General features: G+C 43.4%; 1 protein-coding gene across 1 annotated transcript in view; it reads right to left on the reverse strand.

Annotated features, from left to right (window-relative positions):
- The window catches only part of LOC110524715 (collagen alpha-1(XXIV) chain), a 241432-nt gene that overhangs the window by 19466 nt on the left and 203951 nt on the right, over nt 1-18015 (reverse strand). Inside the window, exons 46-55 of the mRNA XM_036978599.1 lie at nt 17762-17815; nt 16167-16274; nt 11234-11341; nt 10913-11020; nt 5889-5942; nt 5457-5519; nt 3223-3276; nt 2603-2638; nt 631-666; nt 421-447 (exon numbers count right to left, since the gene is read on the reverse strand). Of these exons, the coding sequence (XP_036834494.1) occupies nt 421-447; nt 631-666; nt 2603-2638; nt 3223-3276; nt 5457-5519; nt 5889-5942; nt 10913-11020; nt 11234-11341; nt 16167-16274; nt 17762-17815 (648 nt within the window). The remainder of the gene's footprint in view (nt 1-420; nt 448-630; nt 667-2602; nt 2639-3222; nt 3277-5456; nt 5520-5888; nt 5943-10912; nt 11021-11233; nt 11342-16166; nt 16275-17761; nt 17816-18015) is intronic.

Raw genomic sequence — 18015 nt, forward strand, 5'->3', positions numbered from 1 at the left:
TTTTCCAAACCTTGTCTCTCTTGAAACCCATTCCTGACACTTAGAAAAAAGGAAATAAACAGCTGGATCATTAAGTGTTATTCTATTACAGCCAAATGTTTGACTCACGGGGCTTCCAAAGAACGTTTTTTTATTTAAAAAAATAGTTCACCCAAATTACAAAGTGACAAATTAGTTTCTTAGCGAAGGGCTTAGCGAAGGGTCAATTGCCAGGGTTAGAGGTTCCAAGCATGTATTATTCATTCTATTTCTATGTGTGCTGCTGCTGCACAGAGAGGGGGAGGGGAGGGGGGGGGGGGGTGCGTTGCCTAGGCAAACCAATACTTGTTTGCTACAACACCTTGTTTGAATCCGGACAAAGAAAAATAAATGCTTTATTACAGATTATGTCACTATCTGTGAATGAAACAGGATACTTACGGTCGGGCCAGGAGCACCAGGGGGGCCCTGGGAGAGAGAACACAGAGAGGATTTTGACATAAACACAAAATAAACAGATACAAAGACATATGTCTTCGTAAAGACGACAAACCTCAATCTCTATGAACTGCCATAGAACTGTCAAGTAACTGTAAGTAGTAGGGAATCAGTAAGATAGGTTAGGACATAGTAATGGGGGGGGACACTTACTCTGGGCCCTGGATGTCCCTGTGGCCCCTGGGGTCCCTGATACACAAACACACAACATGGTGTTACAATGGTGTCCAAGCAATGACATCACAATATAATATTTGATGCACCTCCACTACTCTAGTACTCTCAAATGAACAAAGATTGCAGAAAATGTATTTGTTGAAATATACACTCAGTGGCCAGTTTATTAGGTAGACCCATCTAGCACCGGGTTGGACATTTTGCCTCTAGAACAGTCTGAATTATTTGGGGCATGACGTTCAATCATTGCTCAATTGGTATCAAGGGCCCTAACGTGTGCCAGCAAAACATGCTGCTTATGCTAAATCCTGACTCTTCCATCAGCATGACGCAACAGGAACCGGGATTCGTCAGACCAGGCAATGTTTTTCCAATCCCCAATTGTCCAGTGTTGGTGATCACTTGCCCACTGGAGCCGCTTCTTCTTGTTTTTAGCTGATAGGAGGGGAACCCGGTCTGGTCGTCTGCTGCAATAGCCCATCCTTGACATGGATCAACTAGTTGTGCCTTCTGAGATGCCGTTATGCACACCACTGTTGTAATGTGCTGTTATTTGTCTATTCGTGGCTCGCCTGTTACCATTCTTGCCATTCTCCTTCAACCTCTCTTATCAACAAGCTGTTTTCGCCCACAGGATTGATGCTGACTGGATGTTTTTTGTTGTTGTTACACCATTCTCTGTAAACCCTAGACACTGTCATGAGTGAAAAGCCCAGGAGGGTGTCCGTTTCTGAGAAACTGGATCCGGCACGCCTGGCATCGACGATCATACCACGCTCAAGTCGCTTCGGTTACTCGTTTTGCCCATTCTAACGTTCAATCAAACAGTAACTGAATGCTTCGATGTCTGTCTGCCTGCTTTATATAGCAAGCCACGGCCACCTGACTGTCTACAGGAGCGATCAATTTCCGTGAACAGGTGGTGTACCTAATAAACTGGCCCCTGAGTGTGTTGATATTAACATTATACATTTGGAAAAAATAGCTGCTCTAGTCTAAACGATCCTATCATAATCATACATTACACCCTGAAGAGCTGCAGTCAGTACAAAGGGTTCTGTGTTGAGGGCTCTCTTTGTGTTTCTGTAATGGAGCTCTACCGCCCCCACTGGCCGATGAGGGAACTGACGGCACAGTACTATAGCAGCAGCCTTCTGCAGGCAGCTGGTTCTTATTAGGCCCCTGAGGAGCTGCCTAGAAGTGTGTAAGTGTTTGTGTGTCTGTTTACTGTGTGTGCTTTTGTGTTTTTCTCGCTCTCTCTCTACTGTTTGTGTGTAACTGCCTATGAGTCTCGATGGGGCTTAGGGAGCCGTGAGAATCTTCAACCAGTTTACATGGCAGAGCGTGAGCTGTGAGAATCTTAAAAGAGTTTACACGGCAGAGTGATAGGGAACAGTATACTGTACATTAACCCGGTCATGGCTAGAAGGGGCCCAGCTTTAGTCAAATTAGCAGGTTAGGACAATTAAAGTAGCAGGTTAGGACAATTAGGTTAAGGTTAGGAAAAGGGTTAGGGTTAGCTAAAATGCAAAAGCTGGATCCCTTCTAGCCATGACCCATTAATCACCATGGAGGATCACAGCACTAACATTATGACAAGGCATTTCCTGTTCACTGAGGCAGTAAGGCTCCATGCACAGCCCACAGTGTACTGGAAATCCCCCTGCAACAGCTACTTTCATCACGAGCCTACCCAGGTAGCATGGTTATTACCTCAGGAAACACTGCCCATAGCTACAGTTCACACAAACCAAACAAGGCTACGTGTCATCCAGTGTGTCAATCATAGTTCATAGATTAAACACCTACGCTGTACTTCACACATAACCTTGTGGTTTTCCAACGCCTACCGAGTGTTGCATAGACTGCTTTCTCTCCAATGGATTATAGAACTCTACAGAATGTATTCAGAATTCAAATAATACCAAGTATTGGATTCAGATCTCACCATTTCCCCATGGCTTCCCCTTGGACCCTTCGGTCCCTGTGGAGGAGAAAATAAGACTTTTAAAATACACTGGTTTCTTTTCTAAGTACAAGTACCCCAATTATTCTGGGTATCCCTCCATTCCATGCAGGTGTTGAACAGTACACTGGACAGGAGCAGCAGAGGTCATCCATACATGTTCTCCGCTGTTTTGGGACAATTGTCCAGTTCCATCCATGAGTGGTTGGTTCTTCTAACTCTGTTATTCCTACAGTATAAAGCCCTTCATATAAGCACAGCATACTAGTGACACACCAGGTACTGTAGCAAAGTGTGACTAGACAGATTTCTATTCCAAACTATCTCCCAGGAGAATTACAATGATGGAAAGTACCACTTGAGGCTTGAACTTGATTGATTTATGGTTTATGCCTGAGGAGTCATGAATACACACTCTCTCTAGTCTAGAAAATGTCTGACTTTGACAACAGAGGGGCTTATCAATTCAGTGGACGACCGTTATGGAAACCCTCTAGCCAGTTAGTTCAACAAAAGCCACGTTCGTTCACAAGACAGACAGGGCAGAGTGCCCGCTCTTAAAATGGACCACTCACTCACTCACACACACACACTGAACCTACAGGTTTCCCCATTGGGCCGATCATCCCTTCTGGTCCAACAGGTCCACTGAAACCCTGAAACAGACAGATAGAGGAGAGATCAGCACACACACAATTTTTATACATAATTTATTGCAACAAATCAAATCAAACTTTATTAGTCACATGCGCCGAATACAACCTTACCGTGAAATGCTTACTTACAAGCCCTTAACCAACAGTGCAGTTCAGTGCAGTTCAAGAAGAGTTCATATTTACCAAATAACTAAAGTTAAAAATATATATATATAAAAAGTAACACAATAACATAACAATAACGAGGCTATATACAGGGGGTACCGGTACCAGTTTGCGGCGGTAAAGGTTAGTTCAGGTAATTTGCAGAGGTGTGGACTCGAGTCACATGACTTAGACTCTAGTCACAAATATGAGGACTTGCAACTCGACTTTGACTTTAACACCAATGACTTGTGACTTAACTTGGACTTGAGCCTTTTGACTCAAACTGACTTATTACTCTCTCCAAGCCCAAACATAGAAAATGACAGACGGAGCTTTGTTCGACATTTGAAGCTGCACAAAGAACGGTAAGTCGTGACTAATATATCCGACAGCTATATCATTCATAACTTTGCCAGTGTAGCATGTTGGCTAACGTAACGTTAAATCAATGAGCCTCCACACAGTCAGTCAGTGCGGGAACGTGATCATTGCACCCAAGATTGAGCTACAACTGGCTAAGCAGTTGGTAGCCTAAATCCTGCCTGATGTTACTGCTGTTTTTAAAGCCATTGACATATGTTAGCCTACTGTAACCACACACACACACACACACTATTGTCGCTCCTTGAAAGCGGCAGCTCTAGCCTTTAGCTTGATACGGATGTTGCCTGTAATCCATGGCTTCTGATTGGGATATGTACGTATAGTCACTGTGGGGACGACGTCGTTGATGTACTTATGAAGCCGATGACTGAGGTAATATACTCCTCAATGTCATTGGATGAATCCCGGAACATATTCCAGTCTGTGCTAGCAATGACAATGACCAGTGGAGTTGGCAGGACACCATAAACAGATCTGGGACCAAGCCAGTCCCACCTTCTACCCTGTGACCTCTGACCCCTATGTATTGTTTCCAGGGGGAGTCTGGCTTGGCAGGAGAGAGGGGGACCCACTACTGTAGAGTAGCATCCGCGTCATCTGACCACTTCCGTATTGAGCGAGTTACTGGCATTTCCTGCTTTAGTTTTTGCTTGTAAGCAGATATCAGGAAGATAGAATTATGGTCAGATTTGCCAAATGTAGGGCGGGGGAGAGCTTGTTTGCATCTCTGTGTGTGGAGTAAAGGAGGTCGAGAGTTTTTTTCCCTCTGGTTACACATGTGACATGCTGGTAAAATGTGGTAAAACTGATTTAAGTTTTCCTGCATTAGGAGCACCGCTTCTGGGTGAGCATTTTCTTGTTTGCTTATGTCCTTATAGAGTTGGTTGAGTGCGGTCTTAGTGCAAGCATCAGTCTGTGGTGGTAAATAGACGACTACGAATAATATAGATGAGAACTCTCTTGGTAGATAGTGTGGTCTACAGCGTATCATAATGTACTCTACCTCAGGCAAGCAATACCCTGAGACTTCTTTAATAATAGACATCGCGCACCAGCTGTTTTCGACAAGAAGACACACACCCCCACCACTCGTCTTACCAGACGTAGCATCTCTGTTCTGCTGGTGCATGGAAAATCCTGCCAGCTCTATATTATCTGTGTCGACGTTTAGCCACGACTCGGTGAAACATAAGATATTACAGTTCTTAATGTACCGTTGGTAGGATAATCATAATCAAATCATCCATTTTATTTTCCAATGATTGCATGTTAGCAAGTAGAATGGAAGGCAGTGGGAGTTTACTCGCTCGCCTACGGATTCTCAGAAGGCAGCCCTATCTGTGTCCTCTTTTCCTCTGTCTTTTCTTCATCCAAATGATGAGGATCTGGGCCTGTTCCCGGGAGTGCAGTATATCCTTCTCGTCGGACTCCTTAAAGGAAAAAGTATCTTCCAGTTCGTGGTGAGTAATCGCTGTTATTTTCAGTCATAAGAGACGGTAGCAGCAACATTATGTACAAAATAAGTACAAATATATGTTACAAACAATGCAAAAAAACTAACAAATTAGCACAATTGGTTAGGAACATGTAAAACGTCAGCCATCCTCTTCAGGCACCATCTTAACAGTAAGTGCTGATTCTGTACTTACCAGAATGCCAACAGGACCTTTAGGACCAGGTATGCCTTTGAAACCCCAATCCCCATTTGGTCCCTTTGAAAAACACAGAACAGTCATTTGCTTGATCACTGCTAATTGATCATGTCTATAAGAACACGTTTAACTTGTCAGTGGAGGGCGTAGGGGTATTATTATTTAACTATGCAAGTCAGTAAGAACAAATTCTTAATAACAATGAGCCTACACCAGCCAATTGTGCGCCACGCTTGGGACTCCCAATCACAGCCAGATGTGATACAGCCTGGATTTGAACCAGAGACTGTAGTGACACCTCTTTCACTGAAATGCAGTGACTTAGACTGCTGTGCCACTCGGGAGCTTAATATATAGGGCTGAATAGCTCATCGAGGGCAGACAAGGATGGTGAATGTCTGTGGTGATCTCTCAGAGCCTCTGACTCACCTTAGGTCCTGGAAAACCAGAGAAGCCAATCATCCCCAGGTCTCCCGGCTCCCCCTGCAGGCCAGAGAAACAAACACACTCTGGTACAACTGGAACACAAATGAAACACACAACTCAATCGCAAGATAAAATGACACTCCGATACAACTCAATCACGAGACAAAAGGACACTCTGACACAACACAATCACAAGACAATAAGACACTATGACACAACTCAATCACAAGACAAAAGGACACAACACAATCACAAGACAATAAGACACTCTGACACAACACAATCACAAGACAATAAGACACTATGACACAACTCAACCACAAGACAATAAGACACTATGACACAACACAATCACAAGACAATAAGACACTATGACACAACACAATCACAAGACATTAAGACACTCTGACACAACACAATCACAAGACAATAAGACACTATGACACAACACAATCACAAGACAATAAGACACTATGACACAACTCAACCACAAGACAATAAGACACTGACACAACTCAACCATAAGACAATAAGACACTCTGACACAACTCAACCACAAGACAATAAGACACTATGACACAACTCAACCACAAGACAATAAGACACTATGACACAACTCAACCACAAGACAATAAGACACTCTGACACAACTCAACCACAAGACAATAAGACACTATGACACAACTCAACCACAAGACAATAAGACACTATGACACAACTCAACCACAAGACAATAAGACACTATGACACAACTCAACCACAAGACAATAAGACACTCTGACACAACTCAACCACAAGACAATAAGACACTATGACACAACTCAACCACAAGACAATAAAACACTGACACAACACAATCACAAGACAATAAGACACTGACACAACACAATCACAAGACAATAAGACACTATGACACAACTCAACCACAAGACAATAAGACACTGACACAACTCAACCACAAGACAATAAGACACTCTGACACAACTCAACCACAATACAATAAGACACTCTGACACAACTCAACCACAAGACAATAAGACACTATGACCCAACACATTAAGACACTCTGACACAACACAATCACAAGACAATAAGACACTATGACACAACTCAATCACAAGACAATAAGACACTATGACACAACTCAATCACAAGACAATAAGACACTGACACAACACAATCACAAGACAATAAGACACTGACACAACACAATCACAAGACATTAAGACACTCTGACACAACACAATCACAAGACAATAAGACACTATGACACAACACAATCACAAGACAATAAGACACTATGACACAACTCAACCACAAGACAATAAGACACTCTGACACAACTCAACCACAAGACAATAAGACACTATGACACAACTCAACCACAAGACAATAAGACACTATGACACAACTCAACCACAAGACAATAAGACACTATGACACAACTCAACCACAAGACAATAAGACACTCTGACACAACTCAACCACAAGACAATAAGACACTCTGACACAACTCAACCACAAGACAATAAGACACTCTGACACAACTCAACCACAAGACAATAAGACACTATGACACAACTCAACCACAAGACAATAAGACACTCTGACACAACTCAACCACAAGACAATAAGACACTATGACACAACTCAACCACAAGACAATAAGACACTATGACACAACTCAACCACAAGACAATAAGACACTATGACACAACTCAACCACAAGACAATAAGACACTCTGACACAACTCAACCACAAGACAATAAGACACTATGACACAACTCAACCACAAGACAATAAAACACTGACACAACACAATCACAAGACAATAAGACACTGACACAACACAATCACAAGACAATAAGACACTATGACACAACTCAACCACAAGACAATAAGACACTCTGACACAACTCAACCACAAGACAATAAGACACTGACACAACTCAACCACAAGACAATAAGACACTGACACAACTCAACCACAAGACAATAAGACACTCTGACACAACTCAACCACAATACAATAAGACACTCTGACACAACTCAACCACAAGACAATAAGACACTATGACCCAACACATTAAGACACTCTGACACAACTCAACCACAAGACAATAAGACACTATGACACAACTCAACCACAAGACAATAAGACACTATGACACAACTCAACCACAAGACAATAAGACACTCTGACACAACTCAACCACAAGACAATAAGACACTATGACACAACTCAACCACAAGACAATAAGACACTATGACACAACTCAACCACAAGACAATAAGACACTATGACACAACTCAACCACAAGACAATAAGACACTCTGACACAACTCAACCACAAGACAATAAGACACTATGACACAACTCAACCACAAGACAATAAAACACTGACACAACACAATCACAAGACAATAAGACACTGACACAACACAATCACAAGACAATAAGACACTATGACACAACTCAACCACAAGACAATAAGACACTCTGACACAACTCAACCACAAGACAATAAGACACTGACACAACTCAACCACAAGACAATAAGACACTGACACAACTCAACCACAAGACAATAAGACACTCTGACACAACTCAACCACAATACAATAAGACACTCTGACACAACACAACCACAAGACAATAAGACACTGACACAACTCAACCACAAGACAATAAGACACTCTGACACAACTCAACCACAATACAATAAGACACTCTGACACAACACAATCACAAGACAATAAGACACTATGACACAACTCAATCACAAGACAATAAGACACTATGACACAACTCAATCACAAGACAATAAGACACTGACACAACACAATCACAAGACAATAAGACACTATGACACAACACAATCACAAGACATTAAGACACTCTGACACAACACAATCACAAGACAATAAGACACTATGACACAACACAATCACAAGACAATAAGACACTATGACACAACTCAACCACAAGACAATAAGACACTCTGACACAACTCAACCACAAGACAATAAGACACTATGACACAACTCAACCACAAGACAATAAGACACTATGACACAACTCAACCACAAGACAATAAGACACTATGACACAACTCAACCACAAGACAATAAGACACTCTGACACAACTCAACCACAAGACAATAAGACACTCTGACACAACTCAACCACAAGACAATAAGACACTCTGACACAACTCAACCACAAGACAATAAGACACTCTGACACAACTCAACCACAAGACAATAAGACACTATGACACAACTCAACCACAAGACAATAAGACACTCTGACACAACTCAACCACAAGACAATAAGACACTATGACACAACTCAACCACAAGACAATAAGACACTCTGACACAACTCAACCACAAGACAATAAGACACTGACACAACTCAACCACAAGACAATAAGACACTATGACACAACTCAACCACAAGACAATGAGACACTATGACACAACTCAACCACAAGACAATAAGACACTCTGACACAACTCAACCACAAGACAATAAGACACTCTGACACAACTCAACCACAAGACAATAAGACACTCTGACACAACTCAACCACAAGACAATAAGACACTGACACAACTCAACCACAAGACAATAAGACACTATGACACAACTCAACCACAAGACAATAAGACACTCTGACACAACTCAACCACAAGACAATAAGACACTGACACAACTCAACCACAAGACAATAAGATACTCTGACACAACTCAACCAGAAGACAATAACTTAACCACAAATCGCTCTGATTTGTGGTTGTTGCCTCCAAAAGGAAGAGTGTGAAGTTAGTAGGCTATGTTATGAAACCCTTTAACCTAGTTTCTGTTCCATATTCTCCCTCCTTGTTATGTATTCCAGACAGGGGTTTGGTCTCTGGTTTGCTCTCTGGTTGCCCTCTCATCCATTATCTTGTCTAACTCCAAGGAACCCGCAGACACCGAAACTAGGACATAAGAATGGTGGGTCCCTTATCGGTCAGTCTGGAGACAGTAGACTGTCTGAGCACCTCACCCGTCCCTGTCCCATGTCTGTCTGTCTGCCTGCCTGCCTGTCTATCTATCTGTCCTCAGCAGTGGCAGAAGACGGCCTGTGTTTGCACAGATAATCACAAATTCATCAGATCAATGTGATTTCTTGAATTTAATGAAAGTTTCTAAATTGCTTTCTACACCTCGTGCGCATAGCGGTGGGGGCAATGTAGCTGTGGCAGCCTATCAGAATATTTGGAGGTGTGGCTAATTAAGGGCGTGACTTTCACTGTGTTCTGTTTGCCCCCCCGTGAGAGTGAATGTCATTACAGTTATTGTGGCCTATTGAACTTGTAATCCAATTTTAAACTAGTACACGGCCAGCATCTGTAATGATACTTGCACAACTGCATGTTATATTAAACAGCCTTATAAGCTTTATGTGTAAGCCATTGCTTGGTTATGATATTGTGGTTACTAAATGTGAAGGTTTTCTGTAAAGAATACATTTGAAAACATCATTTAAAGTTATTAAACAAGTAAGTTTGTTCAGTTTCTAGGGAATTAGTTCAATTGCTTGTAACCCAATTGAATCAATTTCAATAGGTAATTCCAAAGTCAAAAGTAAACTTGGGACAAGATGAAAAAATGGGTTGTATTTACATGAAATATTACTTTGTATTTGTTATTTAAGGTTCAACCAAAGGGGGAAAGTAGTTTGAGTATTGAAAGAAATAGGTAGCAAATTGAAATATAATTTGAAGTCAAATATAATATATAAGAAATATTAAAGGTGGCATTGAATCATATATTTCCTTTCAATAAATGTCATTTTCTTTTTTAATTGAGAAAAACGTTTTTTTTTTGGTTGATCTAAATATTTTTTTTTTATGGTGTTGCTTAAACCTTTTCTGAGCTGTTTATGGCAAATATATGAAGCTGTGAATAACCTGTGACCAGTTAGCGGAGCATTGGTGATATTCTACAATGGCTAGATGGACACTGGACACTCACTGGTTGTCCTTTGAGTCCTGGGTCTCCTATCCTGCCTTGGTCTCCGGATGAGCCCTCCATGCCTTTGATTCCTGGGGTCCCCCTCTCTCCTGCCAAGCCAGTCTCCCCCTGGAAACAATACATAGGGGTCAGAGGTCACAGGGTGGTCCCAGATCTGTTTGTGGTGTCCTGCCAACTCCACTGGTCATTGTCATGCACAACAGTATAGGACTTGGCTATATAGTACAGATCTGGGACCAGGCTAGGGTACTGTAAAGTTAAGGGTGAGAGGTCATAGGGTGTGGGGTGAAGAGGGTACTGGGTGTAGGCTAAGTAGATTACCTTCTCTCCAGCAGGCCCCCTCTCTCCGACCAACCCAGGCAGACCAAGTTCCCCTCTGGGACCAGGTAGTCCTGCCGACCCCTCCTGCCCCACGGTGCCACGCTGGCCCTGACAAAAGATAGCACAGACAGTCAACATGGTCACACTAAATCATTGTTGACATGCTGTAAGGTAAGCATGAAAAACACTGCTAATCAAATGGTATGTTGTCAAGTGACAGTGACATTCAATCACCACTGATTCATGGCCTAGGCCTTTGAAAAGTCAAATACTTAACAGTCAGACATTTGCTTATAAAACGTCAATACAAATGACGGACTGTTGTTGAACTGTTACAGTGCGCAGAGCCGCTGGCGACCACAATCATTTCCTGTTCCATCAGTGGGCGGCAGCCCAGGTGGAGGAGCGGGGAGTCAGTCATATTAAAATAACAGATGGAATGAGCCGTCGCCGGCCCGCTGGCCGTAAATACAGCAGCGTCTGTTACTGTCCCGCCTCGCCGGCCGTGAGGCGCAAGGATAACTCATGTCACCGCCGGGATAGAAAATAATCAGGAAGTGGTTTGGAATTACAGAGCTCTAGGTTTGTTGGTAGAACCTCAATCCCTGGGGCTGGAGAGAGGTCTTGCATAAGGAGAGGTACTGTAGTGGTCTCAGTCATTACATCAGTGGGAGATTTAATTCTGGCCTGGAAATACATGACACACACGCCCATCTGCACTCATTCACACACGACCCACCCAAGTGAGACACATGGGCAATAATGTCCCATCCACCTGATCACAGTAAGGTCTCGGTTCTTAACTCGTCTTTTTGACAGACATGTCAACCCTTTACATTGGTGGGAATTGGCCTATATGGATAGGGCTACATTTACATTTCTTACAGAATAAATATGGAAAGCATATGCATAACCATGGTAGCAATTGAAAGGGAACATTTTGGAGATAAAGGGAAAATGGTTAGACCAAAGGTGAGGACACAACAGTTCACCTGAAACAAGACTGAATCCACACATCTAAACATCACACTGTTGATTTCATGTGCATTTTACATGGACTTTTTGCAGCATTTGTTGATAGCGAAATGTGAAAATACTCTGGATACATTCAGTAACATGATAAAACTATTACTGGAAAATGTGGCGTAGGTGTAAAATAAGACAAAGAAATGGCAAGGATTTGAGTGAGAGGACTAACTGGAGTCTCCAAGTGTTCACACAACTCTCCAAAATGTGCATAGTTCCTAAGCAATTTCAATGCACTTTTATGACTCAAAGAAGAGTCTTGAACTATAAGGTGCTTTTTAAGCTCTCCTAGCTGTGCTGTTGAGGAACTAGAACAAGTACACTTGTAGTTGTTTCATTTGGAACACAACTTTGAATCCCTGCCATCACACAATTACTGTTGTTTGTTTATGCAATCCAAAAACGGTCCATTATAAATCGCAATCTGAGTAAGGTGGGCATCATTTGAAAGCTTATTCTATTGCCAACATGACTAGCTAAGTTCTAAAATAGGATCTTACAGTGTTAGGCTTTCACAAGGCATTTTAGAGAAACATGTTATTTCTGGAGCGCATTAGAAAGGAGTCATGAGTGGATTCAGGTGTGTGTACCGCAGCAACCTTTCTTCACAATAAACAAACATAGGCTCATACTGTTCAGGACAACCCAGGGTATAACGCCATGTCATCGTGTAACTGTAAATCAAACATAGTGATCATAAACGTTGACACTGTATATAATTTGTAAATGTGAAGTGCACATTTGGACCGTATAGATGTTTTGGTTTGCTTGTATGACATCAAAGTGGTATTTATTATAATCCTCAATGTCATCTTAATTTACAGCTTTTCCCTCACTCAGACAACAAAATATTTGCAAAAGTTGCCCAATTACCAGAACGGCAATCAGTCAAAACCCATACAGCGCCGTGAAGTGCAGAGCCAGGGCTCTGACGTCATGTATATAATGTTACCGTACAGTCATTACGTTTCAATTTAGGCGCTTATTAGTGCCCAAAACTGCCATTTTCAACCAGTATAGAAGCACGAGTGTAAAAGGCTACCCAAATATAATAAATAAACCCCTTTAGCGTTACTATTCTGGCTAAGAGGATTGAGTTGCAAAAGTGCAACTAGTGTACTACTTGCACCCAGTGGAATTAATTAGGGAGAGACCAGGAGAGAAAGAGGAAGCAAGAGAGACAGAGAGGAGACAGAGAGGTGTGAGAGACAGAAAGAGATAGAGAGAGACAGAGGCAGAGAGGAGAGACAGAAGGAGATAGAGGGAGACAGAGGCAGAGAGGAGAGAGAGACAGAAGGAGATAGAGAGAGACAGAGAGGCAGAGAGGAGAGACAAACAGAAGGAGATAGAGACAGAGAGGCAGAGAGGAGAGAGAAACAGAAGGAAATAGAGAGAGACAGAGATGAGAGAGAGAAGGATATAGAGAGAGACAGAGAGGCAGAGAGGAGAGACAGAAGGAACTAGAGAGACAGAGAGGCAGAGAGGAGAGAGAAACAGAAGGAGATATAGAGAGACAGAGGAGAGACAGAAGGAGACAGAGAGACAGAGAGGCAGAGAGGAGAGACAGAAGGAGATAGAGAGGGACAGAGGCAGAGAGGAGAGAGAAACAGAAGGAGATAGATAGAGACAGAGAGGTTAGAGAGGAGAGAGAAACAGAAGGAGATAGATAGAGAGAGTGATAGAGAGGAGAGACAGAAGGAGACAGAGAGAGACAGAGAGGCAGAGACAGAAGGAGACAGAAGCAGAGACAGAAGGAGATAGAGAGAGACAGAGGCAGAGAGGAGAGAGAAACAGAAGGAGATAGAGAGAGACAGAGAGGCAGAGACAGAAGGAGACAGAGAGAGACAGAGAGGCAGAGACATAAGGAGATAGAGAGAGGCAGAAGCAGAGAGGAGAGAGAAGGAGATAGAGAGAGTGATAGACAGCTAGTGGTCAGACTGTTTGATCAGTAAGATAATACTAGATTTGGGGGATGGTGGTCAGATCAGGGGGACACAGAGGCTGGTCTATGATATGGTCTATGATCCTCTGTCTCCTACATATTTTCACTAATGACTAGCATTCCCCTGACTCCGTCTGACACAGGTTAGACCCACAGAGAGACAGAAACAATTACTGCCAGGCATGTACCATTCACTGGTTACGCCGTTCAACCAATTCAGAAAAGGGACATGGAGGGAGAGGAAGAGAAATGGGAGGAAAAGGGAAGACAGAAGAGGAGGAGGATGAAGAAGAAAATGGTGATGATAATGATGAAGAGTTGAACAAGTAGTGGAGGAGGAAGAGGAGGAAGAGGAGGAGGACAGAGTGTACTGTAAAACATTCCGATAGGTCGGCTCCTCTAGGGTAGCTGAAGCAGTAGTTCTGACTGTATTGTTTTCCCTTGGGAGGTAATGTAGTTACAGTATGTGTGTAAAATCCCCCTGGTTGTTTCCTGCTGGGATATCCCTCCCTGTGAGAGAGAGTCTATGTGTTTTCACCGTAAAGAACTCCCTCCCTAACCGCCTCTGTGCCACCAGACTGGCTTCTTATGTAACTGACAGACAGGGTGGCTAATACTGAAGGTCATCCACTGTCGGTCTGGCTGCCTGGGTAGCAGGGGTAGACTAGAGGTCATCCACTGTCGGTCTGGCTGCCTGGGTAGCAGGGGAAGACTAGAGGTCATCCACTGTCGGTCTGGCTGCCTGGGTGGCAGGGGAAGACTAGAGGTCATCCATGCATGAAATACCCACATACTCAGGGCTGCTGGGGCTGCAGACTTTAGTATCAAGAATCCCATTGATCTCTGACCACAGAAACCCAATCAAATCAAATAAGCCATTTAATGACCAGTCATTTCCTGATGAATATCCTTCAGTACTTTAAACACAGCTGGTGGGAGCAGGATCCGTATTCCTTAAGCCTCCCAGTGTGCAGGAGTGCTGAACTAGGATCAGTTTCTCATTTTAGATTATAATTGCTGTACAGGTTGGACCTGATGCTAGATCAGTATAAGAATACGGGCCCAGAAGGAGAGGGAGAAGGGAAAAGGAGGGGCAGTCATATTTCAGTCTTCTAAAGCTCCATTTCTCCTGTGATATGTTGATTTTCTGGATTACAGGAGTCTTTCCGTCCTGGTCGCAGTCTAGCCACAATCACATTAATAATGTGTTGCTGTCTTAATCTACTCAAATGACTTTTTTTCTTCATTAGTCCACAGTTCCCAAGATGTCAGCAGTCAAATGTTCAAGATTTAGGATTTTCACAAAGCATTCGTTTTGCATCATGTGATGCATTATGCATCATCATTATGATGTGGCAAGTGACACTTTGCTTCTTGAAAATCCAATATCTTGAAAACTTGATTGCTGACATGGACTAATGAAAAAAAAAAAAAAAAACATAATATAGTTTTTGAGTGTATTTTCCCTTTAATAAGGTGATAATCTCATAACTTTATTCAGCCCATTCTTCAGTTTGGACATTGTTGGAGATTTACTGTGACGGTAGCTAGTGTTGTGATTGCGTGTAATGTTGCAAGAGAAATGGATGAGTGAGGTTTTGAACGAGGAGACGCGGTAAAACTAAATAAGAAAGGGGTCACTGGATCGTAAACTTTATTCTGATTCAGAGAGCGAGTCAGACTGTCAGCCACAGACATTTAACGATGCTGAGAGAATGGCTCTCTTAAAGTTTGCTTACACAATGTAATAATCCCCTTACTCTTACTGTGACCTACTGTAGAGCACAGACAGGGCAAGAGTTTGTTTATGGACAGATTATAGGGCCCCATTCTGTGTGTGTGTGTGTGCGTGCGTGCGTGCCTGCGTGTGTGTGTGTGTGTGTGTGTGTGTGTGTGTGTGCGCGTGTCTGTGTGTGTGTGTCTGCAGGCACGGGGAATAATTGTGCCTGATGAGTAGCTAGCTACCTGTCGCCCAGTCTTTCCTGGAAATCCTGGTAACCCAACCAATCCTGGAGGACCATCAGGCCCAGCGTATCCCTCCATGCCTCTGGGTCCAAGTAAACCAACTTCGCCCTGGGAAATACAAAACAACAATATCAAACTCAATCTGTCGTGTCTCCATGACAATACTTGTAAAGGCATTAGTTATGGGCGCTAACGTGAATATTCGGGTCTTAGCCAGTTGAGGTCACTTCTCACCGTAATGCATTTTATCCAACCACCTACACTACGATACACTGCCGCTCTAATCTCCCAACCTTTCCCAACCTGATTAGCTGTTCAACAGTCTTACAGCTGGGGGGTAGAAGCTGTTTAGAAGCCTTTTGGACCTAGACTTGGTGCTCCGGTACCGCTTGCCGTGCGGTAGCAGAGAGAACAGTCTATGACTAGGGTGGCTGGTGTCTTTAAAAAAATGTTTGGGCCTTCCTCTGACACCACCTAGTAGAGAGGTCCTGAATGGCAGGAAGCTTGGCCCCAGTGATGTACTGGGTCGTACGCACTACCCTCTGTAGCCGAACGTTTCCATACTAGGCGGTGATGCAACCGGTCAGGAGGCTCTCGATGGTGCAGCTGTAGAATCTTTTGATACCATCACTCAGCATGTTCTCGGCAATAACTCATTCAATTTGTTTCCATCACTCCACGGCCTCTCTCTCTCCATCATCCCTCCTTCCCTGATTTCCATCTCTTCACACAGGCTCTCTCTCGCTCTCTCTCTCTGTCCGTCCCTCTATCTCCACTTCTCTCCCCATTTCTCCCCCCTACAAAGCAGTCCATAACGTAAATGTAATTTCCACGTAACACAATGCATTAGGCTTGTTTGTTGTAGTACAGAATGTAATGCAATATATCTATTTCCTCTCTCTGTACCTCTCTACATCTCTCCCATCACCCTCTCCCTCTGTACCGCTCTACATCTCTCCCATCACCCTCTCCCTCTGTACCTCTCTACATCTCTCCCATCACCCTCTCCCTCTGTACATCTCTCCCATCACCCTCTCCCTCTGTACCTCTCTACATCTCTCCCATCACCCTCTCCCTCTGTACCGCTCTACATCTCTCCCATCACCCTCTCCCTCTGTACCTCTCTACATATCTCCCATCACCCTCTCCCTCTGTACATCTCTCCCATCACACTCTCCCTCTGTACCTCTCTACATCTCTCCCATCACCCTCTCCCTCTGTACCTCTCTACATCTCTCCCATCACCCTCTCCACCTCTCTACATCTCTCCCATCACCCTCTCCCTCTGTACCTCTCTACATCTCTCCCATCACCCTCTCCCTCTGTACCTCTCTACATCTCTCCCATCACCCTCTCCCTCTGTACCTCTCTACATCTCTCCCATCACCCTCTCCCTCTGTACCTCTACATCTCTCCCATCACACTCTCCCTCTGTACCTCTCTACATCTCTCCCATCACCCTCTCCCTCTGTACCTCTCTACATCTCTCCCATCACCCTCTCCCTCTGTACCTCTACATCTCTCCCATCACCCTCTCTCTCTGTCCGTCTTTCTTTCTTCATGTCTTCTCTACATTGTGGTGATGTGATACTTACTTCAACACCAGCGGTCCCAGTCAGGCCTCTCGCTCCTTTCTTCCCTTCGAAGCCCTGTACAAACACACACACACACACACACACACTCCAATGGTTTTGTTACCAATAAAAACAAATGCATTATTCATCTACATGTGTCTGCTTATTCCCTGACAGAGGCAGTCCCTTCCTCTGTATGTGTGTGGTTACTTCACAGTTTTTTACAATCACTTTGGCACACATTTCAGAACCTTGATGTCCTTTTTCAAAACTCT

The sequence above is a fragment of the Oncorhynchus mykiss genome, chromosome 5 (genome assembly GCF_013265735.2).
Source record: "Oncorhynchus mykiss isolate Arlee chromosome 5, USDA_OmykA_1.1, whole genome shotgun sequence".
Taxonomy (NCBI): Eukaryota; Metazoa; Chordata; class Actinopteri; order Salmoniformes; family Salmonidae; genus Oncorhynchus; species Oncorhynchus mykiss.